The sequence below is a fragment of the Squalius cephalus genome, assembly GCF_949319135.1.
Source record: "Squalius cephalus genome assembly, chromosome: 3".
Lineage (NCBI taxonomy): Eukaryota > Metazoa > Chordata > Actinopteri > Cypriniformes > Leuciscidae > Squalius > Squalius cephalus.
The window spans coordinates 54971822-54986907 of record NC_137124.1 but is presented as its reverse complement, the minus strand read 5'-3'; the positions used below and the strand labels follow the sequence as shown (position 1 = coordinate 54986907).

At 37.4% G+C, this 15086-nt stretch overlaps 1 protein-coding gene across 1 annotated transcript; it reads left to right on the top strand.

The window, feature by feature from the left end:
* The first annotated feature begins 1774 nt into the window (after positions 1-1774).
* lyve1a (lymphatic vessel endothelial hyaluronic receptor 1a) lies at positions 1775-6621 on the top strand. Its single transcript, XM_079867959.1, has 6 exons — positions 1775-1925; positions 2133-2295; positions 2385-2524; positions 4743-4994; positions 5590-5668; positions 6090-6621. Exons 1-6 carry the CDS (start codon positions 1829-1831, stop codon positions 6253-6255), a joined length of 897 nt encoding a protein of 298 aa, XP_079724085.1. The 5' UTR covers positions 1775-1828; the 3' UTR covers positions 6256-6621.
* The last annotated feature ends 8465 nt before the right edge of the window (positions 6622-15086 follow it).

The following is a 15086-nucleotide window of genomic DNA, read 5'->3' as shown; positions in this document are numbered from 1 at the left end:
AAATGAACAATAAAATCTCTTTAATCTCATGTTTTCTTCATAGGTTGCTAAATGGAGACTTTTGCTTGTCTCCTTCTTAAATGATTCTATAAAGAAAAAGATAGATCGCTAGTGTTTTAGAAGAAATGTCTCACACTTTGCCATGATATGCCAAAAAATCTGAGATTTCAAAATGCCTATTTCTGCCACATAAAAAAAAATACTTTGATAAATCATAATTCTAAAATAAAAAGTAAAAATTATGAGATAAGTCATATTATGAGATAAAAGTCTGAAAAGTTTTTTACTTTTTTTGTCATGATTTAGACTTTGTCATAATTTTTTACTTTTTATGTCAGAATTCTGACTTATTATTTTAAATTAAAACATAATTATGTATTTTTATCTCATAATTTAAATTTGTTTATCTCATAATTATGGCTTTTTGATCTCATAGTTTTGTTTGTTTGTCATAATGATTTACCAAACCATAATGTTTTTCTTGTGTGGAGATAGGCTTCATTGGTGATCATAATTATGACTTTTATAGCAATTATGATTTACCAATGCATGATTTTTTTCTTATGGTTTTTCATGTCATAATTATGACTTTTAATTTTTAGTATCTCAGAATTTAAACCTTTTGTAATAATTGACTTTTTATCTCATCATTTTTTTTACTTTTTGTCATAATTATGACTTAGTATCTCATCATTTTGACTTTTAATGTCCTAATTTAATTTTTTTATCTCATAATTATGAATTTTTAATTTTCTCATAGTTTTTCTCATTAATCTCATTATAATTTACCAAAGCATGATTTTTTTTATTGTGTAGATTATGAGAAATTATGAGATAAACTGATCATTAGGGATCAGTTTATCTCATAATTGTGACTTTTGCAGAATCATTATGATTTATCATATATATATGATTTATCTTATATTTATGATTTCTTTTGATTTTTAACGTCATAATTATGACTTACTTGTATCTCATAAGTTTGACTTTTTGTCATAATTCTGACTTTTACTTAGTATATCTTAATTTCAGCTTTTTGTAATAATTATGACTTTTTATCTCATAATTGTTTACTTTTATGTCATTATTATGACTTAGTATCTCATCATTTTGATTTAATAGTTTCAACTGTTTGTCATTATTGAAAATTAGCTTCCATAGTGATCAGTTGTCTCAGGGAATTTAGGAAAAACATCCGAGACAAAGTTGGGTTACACTAAGGTGTCAGTGTTACAGTGTAATTATACATTTTAATGCTGGGTAATATTAATTAACAACATGCACTTATATGGGATTGTGAATAGGTTGTGGTTCAGTGTTAGTTTCATGTAATTGAGCATCATTTACTGTTATTACTACAGTAAGTACAAGTAACATATGTAAGAAGGACACTGTAAAATAAAGCTGATGTTGAAATGACTGGACCATTTTCCTCTGGATTATGGATTTCCTGCCATTGGTTATGGATTTCTACCGTTCTTGCTATGGCACAAAGGATGTAAACGTTTGACTGTGTGGTGCAGTGCGTCAGCAGGTCTTCAATCATCACTGGGTGTTTTCATGGTGAAAACATTCTCGCCTTGGCCTGAAGCAGACTCCTGAAGAGCCCAGTCCCTCATAGATGCCAGCGCACCTCCTGTTTCCTCTTCCCCACTGCGCTGGCTTGGTCATGACACTTTGTACGGGTCATTTATGTAATAACCGCCCCTTTACGCACAGGCCGCTCCCCTGGGGAGTTTAGCCTCCCTATAACCTCTCCGCTTGGCACTCAGGACACATAAGAGATCACACTTTGCTCAGAAACTCACAGTGAGCAGACTTCACCACCATGGCAAGAGTCTGGATGATGATGATGATGATGAAGATGACACTTTTCAATAGTTTATTCATGTCTAGTCTAACTTTTGACATCCATTTGGTAAAAGGTAAGGGCATTTATTTATCTTAATCATCTTTGGATGTTTACTACTTAGTAATTAATTAGATGTCTATATTGAATGATTATATGGAATGACTTTATAAATGACTCAGACCGCTTAATAACAATTTGACTATTTTGACTCACCTTTAACAGTTTGTAATACAAAATGGTTAACTGCATTATATTTCTTTTTTGTTCCTCTAATGGGCAGTGAACCCTAAACAAGCCATCTCCGGTGTAACTGAAATTTCCATTGGAAATGGATACGCCTTGAATGCATCGGCAGCCAGAGATCTTTGTGAGCATCTTGGTTTGACTATTGCAAGCAAAGCACAGGTGACAGAGGCACAGAAACATGGTCTGGAGTCATGCAGGTAAAAACAACGTACAATGCTGAATGGACCATTATAATAAACTCATTAAATTGTCAATTTAATTAACATTTTTTCTTTTTAAATCTCAGGTTCGGGTGGGTAGACGAGCAAATAGCTGTTGTTCCCCGAGTTCAGGTTAAAGCGAACTGTGGCAATGGCAACACTGGGATTGTCGTGTGGCGTGCAAGTCCCAATAAAGAATTTGATGTGTTTTGCTTCAATTCAACAGGTAAAATATTTGGCTTGACTGTGAATAATTGTTAGATACTGTGGTTACGGATCCATGATTGGCAATCACGTATACACACATATTTTTTAGCGCAATTTTCCACCGGACAAAATTGCGATTGTTAACTCATGATTTCTGTTCTGTGCGTCTGTGCGCACCAATCTTGCACTTCTATCTACTCCTCAACCAGACCACCTAGAGACTTCGGGTTTTCGGCATTATGTTAAGGAAGGTCTAATCTCGGGAACGCACAAAAAAAATCCAGGAAAAGATTTACTATCTCTTAGTGTTGTGATCCCATGAGGTGAGAAAATTGCGCTAAAACACTCAGTGAGTTTTTATTACTTGTTTTCTTAAAGGTACACTTTGTAACCTCTTTTTGTTCAAAATGAACAACATTTAAATAACGAGTCAATACATCATCAATCCTATACCTCCAAAACGTGTTTTGTCTTACCCTGATTCACTATGGTAAGCCTAGGAAAAGGTTAGAGAATTAGAGAAAAGGTAGTTGTCACAATGAGTGAGAAAGTTTGCCATGGAGCAGCTAAATCTCAATCTCCGGGAATCACCCGTTTAAAAAAACAAACAAACAGAGGAGCGTCTGCTGGCAAAAAGAGAACGCCATAGCTCGTAATAAAACAAGAATCAACATTGGCTTGGCTTTTCCAACGCTATCTCACGACCAATTCGTACGAATTTGTACGAGTGAGTAAAATGTGGCTAATTCGTACAAATTCGATCAGGTTGGCTTTTTGGAGACAGCGAGAACTGAGGGTTTTGAAACGTAAAAGCGATGCGGAGATGGCGTTTTTATTACTGAATGGGTTAGTAAGGTATTTTATTGAACAATAAATTGTCATATGCAGCTCTCTAACAAAGTTGATTGTAAAGCATTATGTATTGTGAAGGTAAATTTGATTATGGTTGTTGAGGCGCTGTGCTGAAATATATTTTCAAGGAAGCACCGTGTCTATTAATGGCTACAGTAACGTCTTCAGCTAGTCAGCTTGAGATCCTTTCCATCTAAACTGGTTATGTCTCTTAAGCCTAGTAGTGAATGTTTTATGAGCAGCAGGAGAACCATATTCATCCGCACAGTCACACCGAAGCACACAGTTGTTTTTTAACCGCTAGAGGGCCAAAAGTTACATAGTGTACCTTTAATGAATTTGTCATATTCTAAATCATCTCCGTTCAAGGGCTGATCTTTGGCATTCACATCAAGATGGTCAAGTAAAGCGCAGTGTGCCATTTTCAAATTAAACCAATTAAAACTAAATGAACAGTTTTATATGGATGTTCCTGACCTTTCATGAGCTGTGCCCGTTTTATTTGATATATTACTTCTCAGAAATAATTCATACTTTTGTGAAGTCACTAGTTAGACACTAGTTATATTTTTAAAACATAGGCTTTTTAAAATTTCTAGCTTCTAAGGCAACTGAGTATGTGATTTATTTATTTTTTGTTGCATGCATGTGGTTTCAGTTGGTGCAATATTTTAGAGCAAATTTAGAATTTTATTTGAATTTTAATGCAAAATAAATGACGAATCATTAAGGTTCATACGCAGATTTTATGCACAAAGATGTGCATACATGTGGTTAGTGAATGAATCCCATTGAAAAGCCAATACGTTTTATGTACTCCTTTTCAAGTTATTCATATTCACAGAAATATGAAAATGCTATAATTCATACTTTTGTATTGTCATTTAATTATTCCATTGCTAACTATGTGTTTTAAAAAATTTCGGTAACACTTTATTTTACAGTGTCCTTGTTACATATGTTACATGTACTTACAGTAGTAATACAGTAAATTATGCATAATTACATGCAACTAACCCTCAACCAAATCCTAATCCTACATAGCAAGTACATGTAGTTGCACGTGCACACGTGTGGTTAGTGAATGAGACCTATTGATTGCAAATAAATGCCTGGGTCCAAATTTCTGATGCACATTTTTTTTATGTACTCCTTTCCAAGTTTGTGTGTCATTTGGCATCAAATCAACACAAATTGTTAGTGTGCCAAGTAAATAGGAAATTCTGGATGTGACATCATCACAGATTGGTTTCCTATGAGGGCCAGGGATGAGGTAAAACGGAAGGCAGTGAGTGGGATGAATTGGTAAATGCTTGATCGAGGTGAATGTAACCACTGAGCCATGTCTGTTATGTAACAAGCCTTTTGGTTCTGTTTGGTTGCAGATTTCGAGATACAAAACCAGGCTGCCGCAACCAGAACGACAAGAAAGCCAATCACAACACATTCATCAGTTTTTCCCACTGCTCAGTCTGGAGTTCATCTGAGGAAAATCCCATTTTCTAAAAAACCTTCCCCATCGTCTCCACTCAGTTCCGTTTCTTCCTCGGCTCCTTCTTCACTCTCTCACGGTTCCTCCGTTAACCACGTGGATGATGAAGGGAAACATCTGCCCATGAGCGGCACCACAATGGATGGTAAACTGCTGCTTTCAATACGACAGAAGTTATTGTTCAGCTAATGTCGGCATGAAATCAAAATCGATCCTATTTATTTCACTAGAGCACATTACTAGTCTTGTGGAAAACAATTTATCCATGCAAATTAATCCACAAAAATAAATAAATTAATACATAGCGTGCTGAATGGAACACCTGCTTTTCAAGATCCAATCAATTCCCAAAGGAAAAAACAAGCCACGCCCTCTATTTATCTCATTCAATATTCCGTTTCACTCAGAAAATACAGTCGGTCGCAACTTCTGGTTCACATAGACTTTCATGCATGAAATGGAAGTTGCAAAAGTCTATTGTTACAACTGTCCTTATTGTGATGTATAATGGAGTGAAATGAAGGGCGGGACTTGATTTTGGATTGTTGAGGAGGGGAAATCATTTTGATGAATAGTCATGAGATTATATATATAAAATGATGTGCACGGATAAATCCTAAATAATACACACGTAATATTCCATTAAAAAAAAGAAAACAGAATTTGTCCATTTTGATTTCATGTGACTTTAAACCCCAAAGCTGTCTTGTATTTACTGTTATCTCTTTTCTGATTTGCAGCTGTTCCAGCTGCCTTACTGATCACAGTCACCTTTGCAGTCATGCTTGCTGTATTTATAGCACTTTACTATTTCAAAACGTAAGTTCTTCAATTATTAACTTTATCCAAATGTTAGGTAATCTGAACTTCAGAGCAAATCCCCAGAATTCCAGAGCTAATTTTTAATTATAGACTTGTTTCACTCATTGAAAAGTTTAAATCCTGAGAATAAACATGTTTTAACCATATCCACTCATTAAATGTTCAGTCATATCAGTAGCCAACCCAGACAGCAACAGTGTCGGCCTAGATCCGGGCCACATCTGGTGCATGTGGATTCCACGAGTACCAGATGTGAGCCGGATCTGGGCCAAAACTATGTTGCTTTCTGGGTAATAAAAGCTGTGAATTGCACATTTCTACAATGAAATTGGCAACATAAACGATCCTAGATGTGATGCTTCATCCATCCAGTCTAAGATGGCTGCCATATGAGTTCTGAATTGTTTCTGCACTACAGGAACAGACCCTGCAGGACGCGGGGTGACGGCGAGCAGCAGAAGGAGTACATTGAGACGGAGGTTTTGGAGCACTATAGTGAGAAAGACCTGGAGAAACCACAGGAGGAGCATGTGGAGGAGAACGAGGAAGAAAACAACAGCAGCGCTTCTACAGACCAACACTGACATTTCTGCCTGTGTATTTATCAGGACATCATGTGATGTCTGAGACTGAAGTGTCTGTGTGTGTCATGATGTTTTGTAATAAAGTACAAAATTGACACTGGACAATGGACATTTAATTCAGATGGATTGTTCTAAAAGTTATTCAAAGTGTTACTTTGCTTGAGATATGTATATATACTACAAAGTTTGAAATAATTATGATTTTTTAAATGTCTTTGAAAGAAGTCTATTATTCTCATCAAGGCTTTATTTAATAAAAAATACAGTAAAAACATCAATGTTGTGGAATAATTGTGAAATAACTGTTTTCTATTGTAATGTATTTTAAAATGTAATTTATTCCTGTGATGGAAGGATGTATGTGTGTGTGTGTGTGTGTGTGTGTGTGTGTGTGTGTGTGTGTGTGTGTGTGTGTGTGTGTGTGTGTGTGTGTGTGTGTGTGTGTGTGTGTGTGTGTGTGTGTGTAGTTGTGCTAGAATTTTATTACAGTTAAAACCCACCAATAATCATAATGTACTTATGTAATTAGTGTTAGTGACAGTAAGATTACAGCTAATATTTTTGTGCATAACTACTGAATTTGTGGTTCTGGTCCCCCATGCACAGGTCACTGGTGAAATACTCATAATTCTGCTTTGGCAAAGATACAGAATTGTGATAGACACAATAGCTTGCACAGTGTCACTGAATTAGCATTGCATGTAATTAGTCAGTGACACTAATTATATACTGTATATCTTAACCATATAAAAATGATATAATTGTCTATTGTCCCTCTCCATCACTGAAATAGGCCTGCCCCATATTGGAACTTTTCACTCCTTTTAAACACTTGTATGTGTTGAAATCCCGGTGCTCTGTATGGTAAGTGCATCCCTGCTTACTTTATAATGGAATTCACTGCAATACAAGGGCAGGACACTTCAACACCTACCTACCTCCTACAGTTATTTCAAGATCTATCTACTTCCTTTGATTTGTCAGGTTGATATAGTTGATGATTTTTTCAACATGAAGCCAGTTATTTTGGTTGTAACCACATAAAGAATATTATTTAGGCTATCTGAAAAAAACGTTTTCTGCAGCATTTACCGTTTACCGCGATTGTATTTCCTGTGTACATTATACCTCTTCAATGCATTCAGAGGCCCTGCATGGTTACTGACCCCCATTGATCCATTGAAGCTGAAATTAAGATATACTAAGTAAAAGTCATAATTATGACAAAAAGTCCAAATTATGAGATACAAGTCATAATTATGACGTTAAAAAATCATAAGAAATCATGCTTTGATAAATCATAATGATTCTGCAAAAGTCAAAATTATAAGATAAACTGATCACTAATGATCAGTTTATCTCATAATTTCTCAATCTCTACACAAGAAAAAAATCATGCTTTGGTAAATTATAATGAGATTAATGAGAAAAACTATGAGATTAAAGTCACAATTATGAGATGATAAAATTAAATTAGGACATTAAAAGTCAAAATTATTAGATACTAAGTCATAATTGTGACAAAAAGTAAAAAAAAATATGAGATAAAAAGTCAATTATTACAAAGGGTTTAAATTAAGAGATACTAAGTAAAAGTCATAATTATGACAAAAAGTCGAATGAAGGTATTTTAAACTTGCAAATATATCATGCAAATAGTATGCATGTTTTTTTTTTTTCTTGTGAGAAATTATGAGACAAACTGATCATTAGTGAGTATCTGACTTAGTATCTCATAATTTTGACCTTTAATGTCATCATTTTGATTTAATCGTTTCAACTGTTTGTCATTATTGAAAAACGCAAAATGTACTTTAGTTCCTAGTTAACATCGACACTCAATATTCATGAATAGATTAAACAATATAACAAAACATGTTAAATAACAGAAAAAAATATGTATGGCAGTTATACATGGCACAATGACCGATTCTTGCTAGTTCATCCCTATTTTTCCCAGTGTTTGAAGCATATTACATCTTTTATAAAAAAAAATTGTTCATTCATTTAATTTCGATTAAAATAATTAGATTAAATTATTTCTATTTTTTCTGCCCTTTTTAATTATTTCATTTAGAAATTAATTTAAACCAACAAAAACGAGTAATAAAGTGTACAATAAACAATCGAAACCTTCTAAATCACATTGCACTTGAATAAAGGTGTAATCTGCCGGTTGTCCTGCATGTGACCTCATAACTCTGTCTTCTTATGATGCACTTAGAGATTTACGATTACTCCAGAGCACTCGTAGATCTACGATGATTTTCAAGTGCTACTTAAATTACGATGCTTTTGGGAAACAGACCGTAATATTAATATAGTGTATTTGTTCATTGTTAATACATGTTTATATTAAAGTGTATTTGTTAATTTTATAATAAAAACCCTTAATCTTTTTAAATGGTTGAATTTGTGTTTGTCTGCCAGTTTCTGGCCTGGGGACTCAGCCGATCTGTCTTAAAGTGCCTAGGCCAGACCTGGGCCATATTGATAAATAAGAGTAATTTTACAGGGTGTGGGCCACATCTGGGCCAGAGGAAGTTTGAGTCCGTTTTCAGTGTGTTGGGCCAGTTTTGAGCGAGGACCCATGCAGCCAGAATTGGGCAGAATTGAAGCAAGGATGAGGCCCAGAGGTGGGCCAGACAATTTTTGCTATTTGAATTTCAAAGGGTTTGTTTATAACAACAGAGAATGAGAAAAGAGAATAAGGCTTAAATCCATTCTGTACGTTCATCAAATAAAGCTCCTCAGAAATCGTGGATTAAACTGCTCGATTCATACGAATTAGTTTAACAATCTCTTTATGAACTTTTTGAAGTGACAAAGTGGTAGTTACCTTGACTGTCAGTCAAAGATTTCATTCAATATATCTTTATTTGTGATGGGAACGAACGACACAGGGTAAATGATGACTGTGTTTTACACAGTTCGCGTTGATCTCTTTTTAATTTTTTTTATTTTTTTTATTATTAAACATTTACTTGCAAAATACAAAAGTGAAAAGTCATAAACCAGAGAAGTTCGTGCTGATCTCACTCAAAGAGTATAGAAGCCCAAGAGGCGAAACTCTGTTGTGTTATGGGTAACAGTCTGTAGATGGCGCTGCGGAGGCGCGTCCGCCATTATGGACTGAAAGCTGCTGAAATCGTTAGCGCCAGTTTGCACGAGATTACTGAGATCTTATGGCACCACTTCCATTTTAGTACTGTTTATAGTTCATGTGTGCACTTGCTAGATTGCACATCTTTTTTGTACCTTTCCGCCTGTAATAGGACATTCACAGATTGTTTTTGTTCTTGCCATTGAAACGTTCACTGCTGTAGCGGAGATAGCGTGGGTGCATGGGTGCGGCCGCCCCAGGGCCCCGTGCCAATTAGGGGCCCCTCAAACGCCGCCGATCTTGCGTCACTGGACAGGAACGGTCCCTCGCCAAGTTACACATTACCCTGGCAAAGTAAAATATTGCCGACACATTAACTGTAATTATGAGCCAGAGCCCAATTTAGACCCAACCATTTTAATACGTGGGCCGTTATAACCAGGGGCAGCGCCAGATAATTTTTTTACATGTGTTAAGGGGGTGCTAGATATATTATATATACTTTTAATAAATGAGCAAAAATTGGCCACTTAATATTAAATATTCAATTATTTTAATGATCACAATTAAAGTATTAATTTTATTAAATTGAACAAGCCCAACGTTCGGCATTCAATCAAATATTATTACAGATTTATTATAATTTAATAATGTTATGTCAACACAATATCTCGTTATTTCGACAATATGTGTGCCGAGTGTGCGTGGAACAAGCAAGATGTGCACTTGTAAATCCGGTGACACGCGTGCATTGATTTTTATTAATAAACTAGTCTTTTCTGTCCATGTCTGCTGCAAAGATGAAGTTGACGATTGCCATCTCCGTATAGTGAACGCGCCTATCCTAGAGAGAAATGCACATCTTGGATTACATAATCAGAGAGTAGCCTATTTCTTTTCATTTTGAATTGTTTCGTTTAAAGACATTAAAGCTTTCTTTAGATAGACTATGTTTCTCATGTCTGAGTTTCGGTTATTTAATGATGAGATGCGCTCCTGTTTACATGCAATGCCAGTGACCGCACGGGCGCCTCCATGTCATGATTTATATTGTCTGTGCCTATATTTGCTTCTTATGTATTAAATCCAGGCAATTGGTTGATTTTATTGGTTTAAAATTTATTAAAATTAAGATACAATTTATACAAAACGAAATTCACTTTAAATAAAGGCTTTCTACAAAACTTAATGAAGAAAATTAAGTTTAATCTTGTCTGACCCATTAACAAAATCATATCTGACCGACTCCATGTCTCCCGATGCATCCTATCATGGTGTTCACTTTTCATAATCAACATAGATGGAAAAAATAACATTATAATATTTGAACAAATATGAAACTAAATGCTCTTATTTAATGGCTACAACAAATATAGGCCTACACTCTCTATTTGTACAAATTTGTACGAATTAATTTTCAAATTATTGAAAACAATAAACATACCACTTAAAAATAAAAAAAAATACAGTTGTAGCCTACTGCAGGCTAAACCGGGACTGAGATACCGTCAACAGAAAGTATCAAGTGTTGTTGTCATGGCAACGCCGCACAACAAGACTCGCAGGAAAGTTGTGAATAGTTACGAAAATGGAGAGAAAATATAAATCGGGCGCATTAAAAAGAAAAGAACGAGATAGTAGGAAAAGTGTGGTAGCATCATGTGCTCCTCTCACATCATACTTATCATCATCATCATCATCCACAACTCAACACTATCAAAATGATAATAATACCGTTAACGTTACTCGGTCATCGATAGTTAACGTTACTGCTAGTGCTAGCCCTACTAGTCTGACACCGGCTAACGATGATGAGGCTAACAGCGGTCAAGCCCAGAAAAGCTCACCGGAGGCGGAGGGGGGCGATTGTCACCGGCAATCTGAAGTGGAGGATACCTCGTCGGTCACGGATGCCTCTGGCCCCAGCAGCAGCGCCAGCATGGGTCATTCAGAGGCGCACCGCCTAGCCAATGTCCTGTCTGAAGAAGAGGAATATCCCACTGACCCGTACCTTTTTCGTCACCGGCCTCTCACCACTGAATTGATCCATGCAGTGATTGGACATGGTCCTTGCCAGCCCGGTTTCAGGGACGGCTACAAAGAGTTCCACATGACCAGGATAAGCGACGCTTCAGTCCGGCTTGGTATATGCGCCAGATGGGAGGCTCAGGTAACCCAGTGGAGCGTCAGTGGTTGGTGTACTCACCCAGGGCAAACCGACTGTTCTGTTTTTGTTGCTGGCTTTTTGGTAAAAAGTCCAATGACAGTGCTGGGAAAGCCTGGGCTGACCCATGTATGGGGTTTTCTTCATTTAATAAAGGGACAGAGCCGGTTGAGAAGCATGAAAGGTTCGGCGCTCACCGGGAGGCAGAGAAGGCTTATCTAATGACAAAGTTTCGTTTGAGTCAGGACAGCACTGTCATTGCGGAGCTTCTGAAAGCCGAGAGAGAGCAGGTAGAGAAGAACAGAAGGATCCTACACAGGCTGGTGGACACCACGCTCTTTTTAGCCAGACAGGGGCTGGCTTTTCGTGGCCACAGAGAACATGCTGGGCTGGGAGCCCCTGACTCTAACGAGGGGAATTTCTTAGAGCTCCTGAAGTTGCTGGCTCACTACGACTCCATCCTCGAGCAGCATATGAATAACCCGGTCAGCAGAGTGACATACCTCAGTCACCAGTCCCAAAACGAGCTCATTGCAGCTCTTTCCAAATAGACTCTGAGCACAATAATCGATGAGATAAAGTCAGCGAAGTTTTTCTCAGTTATCGTAGATTCCACCATAGACATAACGAGAATGGATCAGTTTTCTCTTTCACTCAGATATGTCACCAAAACAGGCAGCAGCATTGAGCGCTTTATTAAATTTGAGGAGTTACCTGATGGCAGTGCGGTGTCATTTTATGATCTTCTGCATAATTCGCTGATAAAGGACCTTGGTCTTAATGTAAATGATCTGAGGGGACAAGCATATGACGGTGCCAGAACCATGTCAGGGCAGTTAACGGGGCTGCAAGCCAGAGTCAAGCAAAATTTCTCAGACAAGGCATTTTATGTCCACTGCTGCGCACACAACCTCAATCTGATTCTTAAGGATGCTGTGTGTTGTTTGTGTAGCGCAAAAGTTTTTTTCGGCACACTTGAGACCTTGTACTGCTTTTTAACTTCAAGCCTTCCGAGATTTAAAATACTGGAGGAGGAGCAGGAAAACATGCAACTGGAAAGAACCATTCTTACGCTGAAAAGCCTTTCTGACACAAGGTGGGCCTCCAAGAAGCAGGCCACAGAAGCGGTGATACAAAGCCTCCCAGCTATTCTCAAAGCTCTGAACCGTATCCAACAGCACCACAACAGCACACCCAAGACGGCCTCTGAAGCTGACGGCCTGCTGTCAAAACTCAGCACATTTGAATTAATTTTCATGTTGGTGTTTTGGAACGATTTTTGTTGAAGAGAACATACATCCTGTCGAATTACCTCCAAAAAGAATCACTGGATGTCAACACTGCTGTGGATCTTATTGACAGTACTGTGGCTCAGATCAGGGAGTTACGCACAGAGGAGGCCTTTGACAGTATGGAGAACACAGCAAAAAATATGGCCAGAGAAAGCGACGCAGCCACAGAGTTTGCGGAGCAGAGGGTTCGCAAAAGAAAAAGGCATTTTGACGAGGACGCAGAGGATGACCAGATCGAGGACAGCAGACGCCGCTTCAAAGCGGATATTTATTTTTACATTCTCGATGTTTTTGTTGGGCAGTTTAAAAGTCGATTTTCAGACTTCAAAAAAATGGCCAAACTGTTCGCAGTACTCTGCCCAAAGCGGTTTGAGCACCCTGATGCTGAGGAGAAAATGCTTGAGCTGGCCCGGTTCTACTCAGAAGACATGCCCAAGCCAGAAGACGCAGTGGAGGAGTTTCGCTCTTTTCGCGCATTGTATTCTGAGCTAAAGATGGATCTCACCACCGATGCCGTCCTGCCATTCCTCATTGCCAACGACATGGATAGAGCCTACCCACACCTGACCATTCTCCACAGGATTTATAAAACCCTTCCCATCAGCAGCGCCAGTGCCGAACGAAGTTTCAGCCGTCTGCGGCTCATTAAGACATACTTGCGTTCGTGCATGGATGAGGCCAGACTGTCAAATCTCACCTTGCTGTGTGTGGAGCGGGACATTCATATTGACAAGGACAAAGTGGTTGGCAGATTTGCCACCATGAAGGAGAGGAGGATGAAGATTTAATAATAAGGGACCATGATATGTATATAGTTTTGTTAGATTTATTTGTTCTGGAGGATTGTTAAAAACAAAATGGTAAGAAAAAAAATCGTCTTTAAAAAAGTATATTTTAGTTATGAATAAGTCACTGTTGTTATAATGTTATAAATCAGTTGTTTTTCTCAAAGTTTTCATGCCGCTGTCCATGGTGCTGTGGTGCTAAAAACTTTTTTACTTGACTGGCAAACTGTTTTCTTTGTTCGTCAATACAAATTTGTCAAAAAATGTGGCTTTTCTTTGTGTTTTATTTAACATATAAGCTTACTTGGCTCAACAAGTGACACATTATTACATATGCATTCATCAGATATTTTACGTTTTTTTAACTGTTTTAATTTTAAAATGACTTGGTAGCAGAGGGCCCCATGATGAAGCTCCGCCCCCACTGTACTGAGAGTCTAGCTCCGCCCCTGGTTCACTGTGTGCACTTTCACTGAAGATGTTGAAAAAACAAGTTGTTAATATTTTTGTGATATTCTATGTAAAAGATTAACTTTAGAAACTTTAGAAATGTTCATTTATAATTTTATTTATTTATTTATTTTTCCAAATCATAGGCTATACAGTATATGGTGATGTTCACTAATTTCAAAATCAACATTTGAATAAATATCTTATTACTGTGTGTCTGCCTATATATTATTTCATGAATTTCTGTTATTCATATAACAAGGAAAATGCATAATATTATTACCACTAGCTCTTTGTCTCACTTTAGCAGCAGCAAGTTCGCAGAGTCCGAGTCAAGACCGAAGGTGTTTCTCAATGTCAAGGATACTTCCTTGGCAGGTCCTTCCAAGTCACTTCCTTCAGAGGCTAGGCGAGGCTCCTCTTTAGCATTCGGAGAACACGTAAATGGAACAGGCTAGCAAGTGCACGTCATTGCGTCATTACGTCAGTGAAAATGAAAAACAGAGCGTTGCTATGGACGCAGTTCTGTTCACTCAGGCAATATAATCGTTTTTAAATCAATAAACTCCTTTTTAATCATATTGATTCTTTGACTGTCAAGTGTGTTTAAACAGTGCGGGTCAATTTGACCCATAACATAATGGATGTAATTATTTTTTAAAACAAATGTTTGGTAACGTAAATACATTTGACAGCATATTGCCCCGTTAACGCTCCGACTCCGTTAACGTCCGCCATTTTGAATTTTTTGAACAAGATAGCAAAGCTGCGCGCATAGGATTGTGGGTGATTTGAGAGCGCGAAGGCTACACATATGCATCCTTTCCTGTATATGGGATATTTTTCGAACGAAGGACTCAGTCCTTGGTTGAAATTCCGAGGATCCTCGACATTGGAACAGTCCTTCGATGGATGTCGATGACGTAGCATCCTTGAAATTCTGGCTTCCGAGGATCCTTCCTTGACATTGAGAAACGGCTCGAGTCTTTGAAGGGTCGAGACCGAGACGAGTCTGAGAAAGCAGAAATCGGTCTCGA

Coding starts and splice junctions, on each gene's coding strand:
- lyve1a (XM_079867959.1), top strand. CDS start 1,829: ATGGCAAGAGTCTGGATGATGATGATGATGATGAAGATGACACTTTTC. Junction 2,296..2,384: donor CATGGTCTGGAGTCATGCAG/GTAAAAACAACG, acceptor TTTAAATCTCAG/GTTCGGGTGGGTAGACGAGC. Junction 5,669..6,089: donor GCACTTTACTATTTCAAAAC/GTAAGTTCTTCA, acceptor TCTGCACTACAG/GAACAGACCCTGCAGGACGC.